The 17,302-nt window shown below is 44.9% G+C and overlaps 1 protein-coding gene across 1 annotated transcript in view; it reads left to right on the top strand.

The window, feature by feature from the left end:
- The window catches only part of DNAH11 (dynein axonemal heavy chain 11), a 268,709-nt gene that overhangs the window by 68,301 nt on the left and 183,106 nt on the right, over positions 1–17,302 (top strand). Inside the window, exons 26-29 of the mRNA XM_058678278.1 lie at positions 188–412; positions 1,363–1,454; positions 2,666–2,792; positions 15,677–15,826. Of these exons, the coding sequence (XP_058534261.1) occupies positions 188–412; positions 1,363–1,454; positions 2,666–2,792; positions 15,677–15,826 (594 nt within the window). The remainder of the gene's footprint in view (positions 1–187; positions 413–1,362; positions 1,455–2,665; positions 2,793–15,676; positions 15,827–17,302) is intronic.

Below are 17,302 nucleotides of genomic sequence, written 5' to 3'. Positions count from 1 at the left end.
CTGGTGGTGGTGAATTTTCACAGAAGTAAATATTTACTGCCATTAATTCACTCCTTCACTCATTTGGCAAAACTGTATATCGAACACTGGCTCCAGGCGGTACCTCCGTGACCCAAGGGTCCCGCCCTTCTGGCAGGCACAGTCCATCCGTTCCGCTGCTGCTGACCGTGGGTGGCCTTTCTTGTAGGTTCAGTTGCAAGCACTTCTCCAGAGCAAGTGTGTGGAATATTTCACGGAGCAAGTCTTAAGCTGGCAGAATAAGTTGAACGTAGCGGACTCAGTCATGTGCGTGTGGATGGAAGTCCAGAGAAGTTGGTCTCACCTGGAAAGCATTTTTGTGCTTTCAGAAGACATTCGAACCCAGCTTGTGGCAGATGCCGGGAGATTCGACGGAGCAGATGCTGAATTTAAGGTTGGTTGAGGATGGGTTCTATTCTCTTCTTGCCCACTTTCCCCATGGGCCAACATTCGCCAACCCCTTCAGGAAGAGAAGTATATAAGCTTATCTTTGTAAGTCGCAGACTGGATTAGTAACAAGCCGTATTACCAGTTTGTTTTTGCTGTTTCTTAGGAGAGCACATGAAAATGTGTGCAAGGTAAAGGCAAGTGATTGGAGGCACTTTGAGCACACAGTAGTTGCTGAAGTTCGGTTTGTTTTTTAATGAGGATTTGACTTTTTTTCTTCTTTTGGTGCAGGCCTTTGAGCAGATTCGCTGTATCTTGGGACAGCCACAGACTGAGCTGGAGTGCCTGGGTTTGTGTCTTAACTGGCGGTGGCGACGGCTCAAGTCCTGCCCAGTGGGGAGACGTGGATTCACTTCCAAACTCTTGAACTTCAGGCCAGTCCAGGCCTGGATGTTTTGGGAATTTGGAGAGTGTTCCAGCAAATGGAAGATCTGTGCCTCTCTGCCTTTCACATAAACAAAAATAAATTTAAAAGATTTTCTTTTTTTCTGCCCAAAGCGGAGATCCTGAGAGTATTCTCATTTGCATATATTTTCAGGAAGAAAGAAGAAATTGTTTTGTGCTGCTCTGTAAGCTTTTAGGCTCTCTATTCTTTATTTCTCTTTCCTCCTTCCTTTTCTTTTTCTCTGTTAATTTTTGTTGTTTCAGATAAGACAAATTTGGTGTGGGCCCACATTTTTTTCTGTAGAGAGCTAGCCTGCCTGTACCATCTTCTTTTTGTCCCATTTTTTTTAAGTTGTATTTAATCTTCCGCAAATTTAAAAGCAAAAATGGCAGATGTGGTGTCAGGCATTTCTAGAAGTCACCCTCTCCTTGTTTCCTCACGGTTTTAATCGCCAAAATGATTGGAAACAGACATTTCTAGTACTTATGGCTCCATGTTATACTTCCATGCAGGAGTTAATGTTCAAGACAGCCAACATAAAAAACGTTTTGGAAGCCACCTGCAGACCTAACCTCTACGAAAAACTCAAAGATTTACAGTATAGGTAAGACTGCACCTATGGAATATTGTTAAGTTTACTGGCATTTCATAGAAGCTCTTGGATTTACCCGACACTGTTTAACATTGTGTAGGTGCGGCCTCTTACAAGTCAGGTTTTGGTTTATAATTTTGCAGATTAGGTAATATGAGTTCATGTAAATGAACTTCTGTTTTCTGAAAGGACTGTTAAGAGAGTAAAATTAGAAAATGTTATCAACATTTCTATAATGGCCCAATTCTCATCAAACTATCCTGAAAACATTGAGCCTCTATTGCTATCAGTTATTTTGAGTCCTTAGGTTTATGAATACTTTGTTTTTTCTAGGCATTATCCTCAGAGAGCATATTAGCACCTGACCTTAAAAGCCATTTTAAAGTGATTTTCCCATTCAGTTCCACGGTAGATAGTGGTCATAAGAAACAGTAAAACTGGGCAGGCTGGTTACTACAGTGAGTTCATGGGAAGTTGTGATGACTTCTTTGTTACGAGGTTGGGAGAAGATTCAGATGAAAGTATTTGTAACATAGCAAAACTATGTCATATGTCTGTTCTGAAGAGATAAAAGGGTGTATGTCTAGTGAAGCTAATTATCTGGGGGAGCCAGTGGTCTTTGGGGTTTGGCCTCCAGTTTCTGCCCTGGCCAGGACAGCAGAGTGGGCCTCACTCTGAATCTTAAGACATATTGGAGTGGGAGGATCGCCATTGGTGCAGCTCTGATCTAGCTATGTCACATCCAGTGCATTCTATGCAGAGGCTGAGCCGAGCTAAAGCCAGCTCAGACGTGTCATCAGGGAAAGTGCTCTGCGACACGGAGTGAAGTCTGATCCATATCTACCCACAGCCAATGGGGAGTGTGTGCAACTCCTGCTTGGCGTGACTCATAGTCTAGACTACTTCAGAAAGCTCATGGGCAAATAGAATGAAGAGAGAAGTGCAGATCAATGCAGAGAACTTTGAAATCCACACACAGGAGAGACTTCTTCAGGGAAAAATCATGTCATGAAAACACTTTCTGTGGATACCTGCTCTTCTAGGAATTGAAGTATGCTTGCATCACAGGCAAGTTGATGACATCACAGAAGAGGGTTTGAGCTCCAAATTAAACAGAGTACATGGCAATGCATGGGATACCGGGCAAGAGCCATCTCAGTTTGATTGAGGTCGTCAAGACCAAATGAGCGAGACAGGGTGATGAACACTTGTCATCCCTGCAGGCTGGCTCTCTGTGAAAAAGCTCTGGCTGAATACCTGGAAACCAAGCGTGTCGCTTTTCCTCGCTTCTACTTCATCTCTTCGGCTGATTTACTTGACATCCTCTCCAAGGGAGCTCAGCCCAAACAGGTAAAAAGAATTTTTTTTTTTAAAGTCTCATACTACACGAGCTAAGGAATGTCCCAGTTTCTATTTCATTGCCAAATGCCATCTGTCATCTCCCGGGTGCCAGGCACCAGAAAATCTGCACTGAGGACTCTGCTGTCATGGGGTAGGGGGAGGGAGGGGGCCACCCTGGGCTCAGGGAAGGTGATGATGTGAGGTTTAAGGTCCTAAAGATAGCTGCGAGGGGAGAGGAGGTTGGCTGCAAAGTCCCCATAATTCTACAGCAAGGCCTGAGCAGCCATTGCAGCCCTCCTCCCTGCTGGCTGCTTTCGCCAGGGGGAAATGGGTCACCTGGCTGGTCCTTCCCTTCTGCTGCCTCAGCACATACGAGCCTTCATAGTGATCCCACTGGACTGGCCTTTAGGACTCTCATTGAGTTGCATCCGTGTCATTTCAGACTTGTCCTCAAACCTGCTGATTCTCCCCCCATATGCAAAAACACACACCCCTCACCTGCTGCTTGCCACAGCTGCATTTCAGGGACCCAGCAGAGCACAGTAGCTGAAGATATCTGAGAGTCTCAGTTTGGAGACAGACGTTGTCCCAATCCCACGGCAGCTGTTGCTCCATGCTTGGAAACACGCCTGCCTTTCCTCACTCCTGCTCCTTGCCTCCCACATTCTGTCTCTGAAAGTTGTTACACGCCATTGTTGTTTGTCGTCCCCGGTGATCTAGAAGCGAAGCTTGTGCGGGCTTTTGCCCAGGTGCCTTTTCTGGGAGAACTCCCCTTCCTGTAAATGAGGAACTGCCATTTGCTGTGGGAGATGAGCCTCTTCATGCTGTGTCTTCCCAAATATTGCCCTTCTTTGGATATGGTAGTTATCTTGATGATTTTCTCTCATTCAGTTTTAAACCTTGGGCCTCCGTGGGATTGACTGGCTGTTGTCATGAATGACATGAGTGCAGGCTGGCTGTGCATAGCAGAAGTGATGATCCACGTTGGCAACCAGAGGGTCTCTGTCAAGGACTATATCACCTGTTCATGCTCACTTTTCGGTGATTTTGCAAACCAAATCCCCCTAATTTTTAACTAAGAGTCCCCTCTACCATCTCTTACATATTCATATATCGCAAAAGTGGCTATTTATAAAAATGAAGAATTTTCAACTTGGTAGTTTGGAATCCCCTCCTCTCATCCCACAGGGACGTCCTTGTTAATGCCAGCTGGTCCCTCCGGCTATAGTGACCCTGTGAGGTGAAGGACATGGGTCTATTCCCGGTGTTCCTTCCTGGTGACCTTGGGAATCCAAAAGTCTGCAATGCAAAATGAATTTTTAAGGTCTAAGCTAAAAGAGAGATGCCTAAATGTGAAGTGGGGATGGCATTTTTGTCTTGTCTTCATATTCTTTAAGCACAATAAACACAATGTTAATTGTATGAAATATAAGGCAGTGAAGCTATTGCATTTTTTCCTCTTACCAAAGCTGTTGGGACTGACCCCTCCCCACCTGTGTCTGCCTTCTACAAGGTGCATATGCCCATGCCAGCGCCTCTCTCTCTATTCGTCAGAGTTATAGAGACAGACAATGAGACATACACATTTTCTGTCTATTTTTCACTCAAGTGGCTGTCACAGCCAGTGCCGAACCAGGTCAAAGCTAAGGGCTGGGAGCCTCACTGGGGTGTCACATGTAGGTGACAAGGGCCTAAGCTCTTGGATCAGGCCATTATCAGAGAGCTGGATTGGAAGTGGAACAGCTGGAACCTGAACTGGTGCCCAGATGGGCTGCTAGCATTGCAGCTGGCAGGTTGACTTGCTAGGCCACAATGCTGGTAATAAAGTCCTGAGCTGGCACCCGAGGCTACTTTAACATGTTCCTGTTACCAGTTTTCTCCACTCAACTTTCAGAGCTCACGCCTTATTAATAAGATAGGGTGGTGGGCTCACAGTGTGTGCCCTCGAAGTCACCCTTTGTGTTGTCGTGATTTCCATGTGCTACAAAGCATTGTCTTTTTTTTTAAGATTTATTCATTTTATTACAGTCAGATATACAGAGGAGGAGAGATAGAGAGGAAGATCTTCCATCTGATGTTTCACTCCCCAAGTGAGCCGCAATGGGCCGGTGCGCGCCGATCTGAAGCCGGGAACCTGGAACCTCTTCCGGGTCTCCCACGTGGGTGCAGTGTCCCAATGCACTGGGCCGTCCTCAACTGCTTTCCCAGGCCACAAGCAGGGAGCTGGATGGGAAGTGGCGCTGCCGGGATTAGAACCGGCACCCATATGGGATCCCGGGGCTTTAAAGGCGAGGACTTTAGCCGCTAGGCCACGCCGCCGGGCCCCAAAGCATTGTCTTTTGTACCAATGTGATTTACTGTGGTCTTCCCCTTACCTACCTCACTCAGAGTATCCATTGGCAGGAAATCGAAATCCTTGAGTTGAAGGTATTTTACACAGTCCTAGCATTTGATTCATTGCTGAATGAATAGATTTTGGAACCAAATCACTCACGGCCTTACTGGTTTACTCTGTGTTAACAAGAGATGAGCTGCATGCCCGCTAGAGTGAGCTAGCCCTATGACATTGGTGTGGCCGAAGTGTATCATGGTTCTCACAACCTGCCAGCTTTTACCTAATGCAATTTCTGGTGCATTTTGATGTTTTGGCGGATGTATTATTGCTAAATGGTGCTCAAAGAGGTCATTTCTTTGCAGGCTTCTTGTTACCCTAGCTAAAGTCCCAACAGATCAATTTCACGCCCAGTGCTTTCACATGGTTTTTCAGTGTGCATTATTAGGAAAATAAAAAGCTGCCAGTGATAGTCCAAGAGTGACATGTTGGTGCAGCAGTGAAGGGAGTTTGAGATCCTCTTCCAGCCACAGGAGTGCCTTCTGTGCAGAGTCGATGTGAATTCTAAATGCATGGTTGCTGACTGTGGAGTAGTTAATGCTGCAAGGCAGTGGTTTTTTTGCCCCCTCTTCCGTTCTTTGCACTGTCACAGTTGGTTTCAGACCACCAGACAGAGTGTTTCCATCCTTGTGGTCTGTGCTGCTATTCTGGAAGGCACTCCCTGTGTGTGGATGAGATAACAGGCCACCTGCTGCTTGAGGAAGAAAAAGACTGCGAACTCATCTTGCATTCTTCAGCAGCTTCCCCTTCTTTCTGCTCCCACCCATCTTGCTCCACGAGAGCCGCTCAGGGTGAGAGTGCCTGCAGTTAATTGTGGAATTCCATCCTCTGGAACCTGCCAGTCAGGGATGCTCTGTCCCACTGCCGTCTCCAGTGTGGGAGCGCAGCTTCCCGGCTGAGGATGCGAGTGTCAGAGAGATCAACTTGGTGCATCTAAAATGTCTTTGATTATGAGCGATACATAAATGTGGTTAGAAGTCAACTGTTGCCAATTTCTCTCTCCTAAAATTCGGCCTAATCTGCCAAGGGCATGGAAGATTTAAAGAACCATGGATTGAGGTGCTGCTTAACTGGAGTGGTGAAACTCCCTGATAGTTGCCATGGAAATGAAACTGAAGAGTGGGTGTGCTTGTTGGACTGTAGGGCCTGGTGTAGTAGCTTACACGCAACTGGTGTGAAGCCCTCCTATAACTCAGTCTTCAGTTCTTTGGTTTATTTCTGGCTTCTTAAGTAAACAGCCATGTGTAATTTTCAAGTGCATGAATGTGGTGGTTAAAGTCAGACCACGTGCTACCGGTTTACTCTTCTAGGTTGTTGCACTTGCCACGTCCCATCAAACAGCTGACAACTTTGCATCCTCAGGATGTCTTTAGCTAACGAGGTGAAAGATTTTTCTGTTCCAGAGGCATTTTACACATTTTACACATTTCTGCCTCTGTAGTGGGGGATGTTTAAGTTCTCTGTGGTGGGACCTACACTGCAGAAAAACAAGCATGCAGTATTGCAGTGCAGTCAACACTGTTTGCACTGTCCAGTGGGCAAGCCTGAGCCACGGACAGCTCCTTGGGTGGCACCAAGGAGGAGCTGTGCTTTTACTTTTAGTAGATTTAAATTTAATTCCACTATGAGAAAACGTGTGTGTTTGGAACAACTTAGGTATGAACACACTTTTGCCCCTGACTATTTTATGAAACAAACACAGACCGAGTATTTCTGACAGGAAGTCCAAATTGAAATATGCCCTAAGCATAAGATGCATACCTTGTTTCAGAGACTTAATTAGAAAGAAATGGAAGACCTTCCTCTCTGTCTCTCCTCCTCTCTGTATATCTGACTTTCCAATAAAAATAAATCTTTTCAAAAAAGGATTCAGTTATCCATGCATGCATCCATTTATTTATGGGAAAGACACAGACAGAGGAGAGAAAAATCTTTCATCTGTTGGTTCAGTCCCCAGACACCCTGCCACAGCTGGGGCTGGGACAAGCTGAAACCAGGAGCCAGGAGCTCCATCTGGGTCACCATGTAGGCACCTGGGACCCAGGGGCTCAGGGCCATCATCTGCTGCTCCCAGCCCCAGGTGCAATGGCAGGGAACTGTGTTGGAAGCAGAGCAGCCAAGGTTGGAACTGCACCAAATACCTGCCCTACGGGTATGTGTGTGTTTCAAGAGTTACTTTATTTATTCAAAAGGCTAAATGATGGAGAGACAAAGAAAGTGACTTTCCATCTGCTGGTATACTCCCTAGATGGCTTCAAAGCCTTGGGGATGTGCCAGGGCTGGGAACCTGCAACTCTATCCCATTCTGCCTGGTGGGTGGCAGGGGACCCCACATATGGGCCACCTTCTGTTACTCTTCCAGAGGCATTAGTGGGGAGCTCAATCAGAAATGAAGCAGCTAGGACTGCAATAGATGCTCCAATATGAAATGCCATGGTGGCTTACCTTGCTGTGCCACAATGCCAGCTCCGTCTAGTTGTCTGCACAGAGAGCTTCCATCTGGTTATTTTCATAGGACCTTCAATCTGTCAGACTCAGGGAGAAAAAGCTTAGCAGGTACTCACAGTGAGCTACAACCTGTGCTGGCATGAGGATGTCCTCCTTTAGAGAATGAATAGAAAATAAAATCTCAGAATACAAGTGTCTAGTTAAAAATATGCAATAATTAGCATGTTTTTATTGAAGTGAAATAACAGTATTAAAACGTTTATATGAAAAGCAGAGGATGAAGGCAGTGGGGGCTGAAGGGGGGCGGCATGGGAGGGAGACAGAGACAGAGCGGTCTTCCCCTGCTGATTCACGTGCCAAATGGCCTCAGTGACCTGAGCCGGACTGGAAGGAAGCCATGGAGCTTCTTCTAGGTCTCTCACATGGGTACAAGGGCCAAGGGCTTGGGCATCTTCCACTGCTTTCCCAGGCACATTAACAGGGTGCTGGATCAGAAGTGCAGCAGCTGGTACCGTTGGCCCATTTGGGGTGGCTTTACCCACTATGCCATGATGCTGGCCCTGAAATGAAATTTGTTAAGGAAGCTTTCTAAGGAAGCAGAAATCTGGGGGAGTAACAGGAGTCTGCAGGGGAGGACAGGATTGCCTCTTAAGTTCAGGAGGAGACCGAAAAAGGAACAGGAAAGAAGTCAGATAATGCCACAGCCATAGCAGGTGGTCGTGGCTCTGACCATGAGTCCATTGACTCTGTTCATCTGCAGTTGAAGCAGCTCGTGAAAATATAGTTTATGTAAAGAAACGGAAGGGGTTAAGCCACTTGGCCTGGCATAGATTATGAATATGTCATCTTTTAATGCTTTTTTGTTAGGGTTTTGTAAGGTTTAGACATTCAAAAATGTGATAAGAAAACATTTAGTGGTTTTATTGTTGCTTTAAAAGATTTATTATTTTTATTGCAAAGACAGATTTACAGAGAGAAAAAGATACAGAGAGAAAGAGCCTTCACTTGCTGATTCATTCCCCAAATGGCCAGAGCTGAGCTGATTTGAAGCCAGGAGCTTCTTCCAGGTCTCCCGTGTGGGTGCATGGTCCCAAGGCCTTGAGCCATCCTCGACTGCTTTCCCAGGCCACAAGCAGGGAGCTGGATGAAATGGATCAGCCAGGACATGAACTGGTGCCCATATGGGATCCCAGCACTTGGACGGGGAGGATCGACCAGTTGAACCAATGCAGTGGACCCTTTGCTATTGTTTGAGATTTATTTATTTGAAAACCAGAGCTACATGGAGACAGAGATCATCCACCTGCTAGCTCACTCCCCAGACGGCTGCAGTAGCAGGGGCTAGGGCAGGCTAAAGGTAGGAGTGGGAGCTTCATTTGAGTCTGTCATGTAGGTGACAGGAGTCCAAGGACTTGGGTCATCTGCTTTCTAAGGCATGGAGCTGTGACATTGCAGATGGCATGCCACAGTGCCAGCCTCAGGGTAAATATGTATAGAAATATACATTGTTATCCAGGGATTCTTCTGCTAGGCGTATACTCAGCAGAAGTACGTGCATATGTAACCCACCAAGAGATTTACAATAATTTTCAGAACTGCATTATCCATAGTAGCCCCAAACTAAAAGCAATCTAAATATTCCTTAACAGTTTCACATAGCGTTGAAACTGGAGGGAGGAGGAACTGGCACAGTACTGAATACCATGGAGAAGTCCCAGTGACATTATGTTAGCTGTTAGGTTGTAGACATAAAGGGAATGTAGGGCCCGGTGGCGTGGCCTAGCGGCCAAAGTCCTCACCTTGAACGCCCCGGGATCCCATATGGGTGCCGGTTCTAATCCCAGCAGCTCCACTTCCCATCCAGCTCCCTGCTTGTGGCCTGGGAAAGCAGTCGAGGACTGCCCAAGGCTTTGGGACCCTGCACCTGTGTGGGAGACCCGGAAGAGGTTCCAGATTCCCGGCTTCGGATCGGCGCGCACCGGCCCGTTGCAGCTCACTTGGGGAGTGAAACATCGGATGGAAGATCTTTGTCTCTGTCTCTCCTCTTCTCTGTATATCCGGCTTTCCAATAATAATAATAAAATCTTAAAAAAAAAAGGGATTGTACTGTGTGAAATTTCTTGTCAAGATAACATGGTCATTGACATGAGCCATGAAGAATGTTCCAGACTCTGGTATTCTGTTGCTGAAACTTGGTGGTGGATATAGAGTGGGATTTACCTTATTAAAATTTATTAAGCTGTACATGCATAGCTTTTCCACTTTTCTGTATATGCATTTGAATTTCCAAATGTTTGTCTAAAAAACCCAGCGTGTGTTGTGAACACATTCATCAGAAATGCTGCAGTATATGCACGCCAAGGGTTTTACTGAAGAAACAGCATCAGTGCTATGGGCACTGAAGTCTGCTTGTCTAACTTCCTATAAATTAAGTGGAAAATAGAACTGCAGAAACAATGCTGGTTTTACATTTGATGAAAGCAAATCAGGGTTAAGTAGGAAACTGTATTTTTTCTCAAATTTGAAAACTAGATATACAAGGGGAATGAGATTAATGTATTCCTAGAAATTATTATTTTTTTAAGATTTTATTATTATTGGAAAGCCGGATATACAGAGAGGAGGAGAGACAGAGAGGAAGACCTTCCATCCGATGTTTCACTCCCCAAGTGAGCCGCAATGGGCCGATGTGCGCCAATCTGAAGCCGGGAACCTGGAACCTCTTCCGGGTCTCCCACGCGGATGCAGGGTCCCAAAGCTTTGGGCCGTCCTCTACTGCTTTCCCAGGCCACAAGCAGGGAGCTGGATGGGAAGTAGAGCTGCCGGGATTAGAACCGGCGCCCATATGGGATCCCGGGGCGTTCAAGGCGAGGACTTTAGCCGCTAGGCCACGCCGCCGGGCCCGCTAGAAATTATTTTTGAGTGATTTTAACTTTTTTGGTGTGTCTGTTTATGTCAATCCTTGTAGACATACATTTAATGAAAACAGATATGCTTTACAATGGCAAGTTTGGTGTTTTAAAGATCTTACTGTATGGATATACTATAATTGGCTTAAGTCACTTTTGGAAAGTTTTTATCTATTCCAACTCAGCGATGTTGCATTGCCCACTTTCCTGGATGTCACCCGTAGTGGGGATTATTTTAAAAACCCACAACTACTACTTACTGTTCTGATATATAAACTTACATTTTTGCACGTGTAAATAAAATGAGCTCATATTTGACCTTATTCTAGAGGATGCTATCGACAGTTACCAGGGCTGCCTCCACATTGGTCGTCGCTTGCATTCTTACCCAAGGCCCTCTTGCAGTCTCAGCACTGTGAGTAAGTGAGCTCATGAATCCGAAGCTGCTGCCTGGACCAGGAGTGGCACCAGGCTCCGTGTGTTTTATCTTGGTTCATTGGCAGCAGAATATTTAGGTGGGGTGAATAGAAAATCAGGTACAGACCAAAATGCCAATGGTAAGGTCAGATATAGTGATAAGTTAGAATAATTTCACTTCACCTTTGTGTTCCAGGTGACAAGCAGCTAAGTAGATCAGTTGGTCCCTGAATTGGTCAACAGTTTACATCATAAAATTACCTTTAGGAGTGCAAATTTTTTTTTAACATTTATGGGTAGATAAATATAAGGTCCTAAAACATGCTTGCTTTAGGTACAACATTCCACCTGCACACAGTTACCAAGCATTGTTTGTGTAACATCATTGCCCTAACAAAGTGACTCAAATCTCGCTACTACAGTGTGTTAGCCTTGAGTGATTGCACATGCTTTAGTGTGGCTCTCACGGCCTACACTGCCGATATGATGACCAGTGAGCATTTAGGTCTTATCTTCCACATTCCAGCTAGGACAAAGGCTTGGCAGTCTGTTGTTCGTGCCCCACCCAGGCAGTTCAGAATATAGTTGTGTGGCCTCCTTATCCCTAACGCCGACTTAAAGCAGTAGTAATGGAACGAGAATCTAGTACCAACGTTGAAAGTATACCAAAGAGATAAAAATTGGTAATACTGGAAATGAACTTGGGACCAAACTTAGATGGAGTTGGAAAAGAGGAGGTTTGACAGAGCTGTGACCCTGGGCCACTCAAGAGACAGTCTGGGTAGGCAGTCAAACGAACTGAGTGGAAATTGTTCCCACAAGTAAATGAAACCAAGATTGTGACAAAAAGCACAAAGATGTCCCAGGAAGGGGTGCTCCTCCAAAAACAGCTCCCCCCAATTTCACATTAAAGAAATTGTCACATTTCTTGGCACAGAAAGCTCAGAGGGTTAATCTTGAAGGTATGTACTAATTGGCCATGGCATGGGAAAATGCACATTGCATTAGCTTGTAAGATAAGAAGGCTGAGATAACTCATGATAAGCTTTGTACCAGGAAACCACCTACATTCCAGTGAATTTGCTATTCCATCATTCAGTATACTAAATATTAGTTTTTCCATTTACCTGTACCTTTGTAATCAGCATTGAGTGATTGCGGTGTTTGACTAAAGAATTTAAAGGTTATCACCTAATCATGTTTTCCCCACTGATTGATTGCTTGAAACATGATTTTGACCTGTTTTGTTGTTTGGGAGACTAAGAGAGAGAGCTCCCCTCTGTTGGTACACTCCATAGGTGACCCACAACAGCCAGGGGCTGGGCAGGTGCCAGAGCCAGGAATGTAAGCCCAGGTCACCCAGATGGGCAGGAACAATCCAGTTACCTGCACTGTCCCTGCTGCCTTCCAGTAGCTTCACTGGCAGGGAGTAGAGTCAGCAGCTGAAGCCGGGTACTCAGATCTGAAGTACAGACATCTATTTTTTAAAAGACTCATTTATTTTCATTGGAAATGCAGGTTTACAAAGAGAAGGTGATATAGATGATAAGATCTTCCATCTACTGCTTCACTCCCCAAGTGGCCACAACAGCTGGAGCTGAGCTGAGCCTGTCTGAAGCCAGGAGCCAGGAGCTTCCAGGTTTCCAACAGCTTTGAGCCGTCCTCCACTGCTATCCCAGGCCACAGGCAGGGAGCAGGACGTGAAGTGCAGCAGCCAGGACACAACCTGGCACCAACATGGGCTTCTGGAGCATTCAAATCAAGGATTTAACCACAAGCCATCATACCAGGTCGAGAAATACAGATGTCTTAATTGTCAGGTTAAATGCTGCTCCTGGCATGGCCATCGTTATGATGTATAACTGTGTGAAGCCAGAACTGCCTGCATTCATGAGGTGGCTGGCTGCACCTACTTTATAGTAAACTGAAGCAACGTTCTCTCTATTTCTCTCTCTAATGATGCAGAATATTCAGATCCTTTCTTCATCATAAGAAAAACATGATCCAGGTGGTGTTCAGTTTTTTTTTAAACATATTCTGTTGTAAAGTAATGATCATTCAACTAAGTATGAAGGAGTTTTAATTTTTGACAGAGATCTCATGAGAAATAAACAGGCAGTGACTGTTATGACACATAGCTGCGTGCCTTCTTAAATTGAAGTAGATGACAGAGAATGACAGCGTCCAGCTTTGACCATGTCACATGTACATCGTGGGGGACACAGAAACTCTGAAATTTGCTTCTTGTGGTCACTGATGGAGTGACTTGGGCACTGGATGTTTTTTTGAGATGATTTTCTCACCAGAGCCGTAATGCATGATGATGGCTGAGGGCTGAAATCTCATTTATCCATGGAATCATACTCAGGCCTGTGACACTAAGTAGAAGCCATTCAACATCTGTGCACTTCAGCAGTGAGAGTGAGCAGTTCCAAGATGGGAGAGGCTTTCTGTGGGTCCAGGGCCTTTGGGTACCATCCAGGGATGAAGGAGAATCTAATAACCCCGGCAGTGATCATCGGCTGCATGGCAAGCGAGTTAGAGTCTCCAGTGCACTTTGTTTTCAATGCAGAAAATGCCTCATTGAGATTTTCTTTACTACAAAACTGTCAAGGCAGTAGATGTGTAAAGACTTCCAGCTACAAAGATGAAAGTGCTAACAGGAGCGCCACCCCCCCATGGTTAATATTAGTCTTGTGATGGGACACTTAGGCAGGCTGCTGTTGCTTCTCTAAGCTCTTCTCCGAAGGTTTTGAAACCTAATTAGACTGCACTTCAAGAGAGACAGAGAGAGAGAAAGAAATATGGAGGTTGCTTAACAGGGGATCTTGGTTCCCTCCAAACTACCTTCTCTCTATCTTTTACCCCATGGTGAACACATGCAGATAACATAATATTTACATTTGGGTATCTAGCGCACTGGTACTTCAACATTCACAGTCTTGTTCAGTCAACACCTTGTCTCATTATCCCAAAAGAAGATCCTGTACCCATTAAATACCACCCTACCTATCTGTGTGTCCCCAGCTTTTAGAAACTAACTCCCAATCTTCCGTCGCTATCTATGGATTTAGCTATTTCAGACATTCTGTATAAATGGGATCATGCAGGCTGTGGTCTTCTGTGACTGACGTCTATGATTTGGTGGGTTGTTTTTGAGCTGTATCCATGTTTGGGTATGTATCAGTCCTTCATTTCTTTGTGTGGCTGAATAATATACCATTGAATGATTCCTTCCAATGTGTTTATCCATTCCTCCCCGTTGATGGACATTTGGGTTTCCACATTTTGGCTGTTGTACACAATGCTCCTTTGAACCTGAGTGTGCAAATAATTGCTTAAAAGCTTCTATTCAGCTCTTTTAGGTACAAGCTTTGGAGTGGAATAGCTGATTTGTGGGTAATTCTAGGCCAGACTTTTTGGAGATCCTCCAAAGTCAGTCCACTGACTGAGCAACTTTGATTGGTAGCCATGGCAAGGAAAGGGCCTTGACCCCCACACATGATACTGTCCCTGGGCCACTCTGCCCTTGATTTGTTCTACCCTGAGGGCTGAGACTGACTTGTCCAACGTGTGAGTTGGCATGCAAAACCATATCTTCCTCCCTTTGTCCTCAGTGATGAAGATGTAGGGCAGAGCTTTTGGCTACACAGCTCCTTTGCTGGCAGATTAATGGAGAAACCTGGCTAATTTGGGCTTGTATTTGAGAACCACTTTAATTTTATTCTTCACACTGGCCCTTAATCAACAAATGCTGGCATTTTATCTTTCCATTTGATCACTATTTTTCAAATTGTCTGGAACTTGCGTAGAGTTCAGTGAGCTTTTTATTGGGAGTTTGGAAAACACGAGACTGTGAGACTGAGACCAGAAGATTTTGATGTTTGTAGATGTGGAATGCAATCACACATTCAAAATCTGCCACTTATTTTTAGCAATGCTGACTTAGAGAACTTGACATTCTAGTTTCCGTTTTCCTATCAGTGAAAATGAGGAAACTGTTCTTTCGTATGCACCAAGGATGCCATGAGGTTCATCAGAATATCAAATCAATGATTGTCAGACCCCAAAAAGGAATGACTAATTATAATTTGTCTCAGACATTTTAGAAGCTTTAGAAATATATTTACTTTGAAATTTTTATTTGATAGGCAAACAGATTTCCCACTTACTAGTTTACTTCCCAGGTTCCCACCATGCCTGGGACTGACCCAGACTGAAGCCAGGAGCCAGAAACCCAATTTGGGTCTCCCCCATGTGTGCCAGGGACACAAGTGTTTGAGTAACACCTCCTGCTTTGCATGGTACACACTGCCAGGGAGCTGGAACCAGGACCACAGCAGAGACTTCTGCACCTTGATAGGGGGTGTGGGTGTCTCAATTGACAGTTAACTCACTAGCCAGATGCCTGCTCTGGCAGCTTTTTTTTTTAAATAGTGGGGCCTAATAATATAAATCTTTATTTAAGAAATTTGACTGCATCTGGCCCAGTGGGATGATCATCCATAGCAACAGGTCATAGGCAGAGAAGTCAGGAAGCCTCCGACCTTTAAGTAGAAAAGAGGTCGCTTTGCCTGGTAACCATTAACCACCACTCTGGTGATGGAGTGTTCAGAGTACTACGGTATGGCTCCATCAAGGCCGTTGCAAGCTCTGGAGTTTGAGATGTGACCGGAAGCACTGTAGACTAAGGACCACTCTGACCTTGTATTGTCCTCTTCTTCTAGGTCACCCAGCACCTTGCCAAGCTCTTCGACAGCATTGCAAATCTGCACTTTGAGGACAATGAGGATGTTTTTGCACACAGAGCAGTCGGCATGTACAGCAAGGAGAAGGAATATGTTCCCTTCCATCATGCATGTGCATGTGTGGGCCATGTAAGAGCTGATTGGGATGTTGTCCATGCCAAGGCAGTACTGGGGGTGGGGGTGGGGGTGAGACGTGAAACATTGACTTGTACAAGTAAAAATCACCAATGTGTGCCAAGCCAGCCTCTGGTTAGTGTTGACTGGGAGCAGCCGGCTATGCTCTCTGGTGTCAGCTCAGTTGATTTCAGTGCCCAGCCAGGGTCTCAAAGCTAGGAGCTGAGCTTTGCAGAAGGGACTGCTGCAAGATGTGTTTAACTGCAGCCAGTGTAACTCCATCCCTGGATTCCTTCGAGGCCCATTTTGCTTCCACCACTGCTCAAAAAATACATGAGGCCTTCAAAGAGTTCAGAAAAAAAATAGAATGAAATGATAGTTTCAGTGCAAAAAAATTGGAAATTGTATACATGAAGGGTCTCCATGTACGTCATACTAAGTGCATAGTATGAAAAGCTAGACATGGTTTCAAAGAACTTGTACACCCAAATGAACTTGTCTTTTGTTTCCATTTTCCAGAGATTTTTGAGGTGTCCTCAGAGTAGGGCATAGTAAAGCAGTGCCTTGCCATTCATCATGGTTTAAACAGGCTTTGTGGTTCATTATTCTGATATGAACATCATCAATGGTGGCTTATTAGTGAAGCTGATGAAGTCGGCCACGCGGATGTCCCATTCTGTAGCTATTGTTTGCACACTGAAGTGAGATCTCTATCCTTATGGCCAAAATGCATCAGAAATATTCTTAACTGTTACCCACCAGGAGGTTCGTGATTCATGAGCACTGTTAGAATGTTCAGATGACTTATGGCAGGCACACCTTTTCAGATCAAGTCTGCAGTCTCCATCAGAGAACTCTTTGATTTGGGCAAGCATTCCTTACAATGCAGAAATCATGATGGCAACTTTATTTTGCGAAAGTTTTCCTTACTTCTCTCTGTTGCCTTTTAATATTGTAACCAGAAGAATCCTGCCAAATGCAGGAGAAGCAGATGGTGGTATAACTTTGATTAAAATATATTTTTTGATCTCTTGGGCTTTTCAGGATATTATTATCATGATTAGAAAAAGTCACCATAAACTATCTTGACAAAAGTGTGCTGCTGTCTGCTTCCTCGCCAGCAGACTGTGTGTCTACTGGCATGATGCCCAGAGGCAGAGTCTAGCTGATGGATGTGGCATTGCTAGTAGGAACCCTTGATATTGAAAGTTTTCATGGAGCTATAATTTCTTCCACATATCTAACTTATGCCAGAGAATTTTGAACATATGCCTCATTCACTTTCAAACTACCTTTGATTTCTGTTTTTCTGTTTAAACGTGTCCTTACCTTATTCTGTCATCTTCAGTCTCCCTACCTTTGTTTTCTGAAAAGAGTTCTTTTAAGTGAAGTGTCGGCATTTATGTCCTTTTATAATTGTTTCCCCACAATGGAGTCTGCATGTTACACAGCATGCTTTTTATTAAATATCTGTATGTAGTGCATGCTACG

Source organism: Ochotona princeps, chromosome 20 (assembly GCF_030435755.1).
Source record: "Ochotona princeps isolate mOchPri1 chromosome 20, mOchPri1.hap1, whole genome shotgun sequence".
Lineage (NCBI taxonomy): Eukaryota > Metazoa > Chordata > Mammalia > Lagomorpha > Ochotonidae > Ochotona > Ochotona princeps.
Note: the sequence above shows the minus strand (reverse complement) of the source record. Positions and strands in the feature narration are given on the sequence as shown.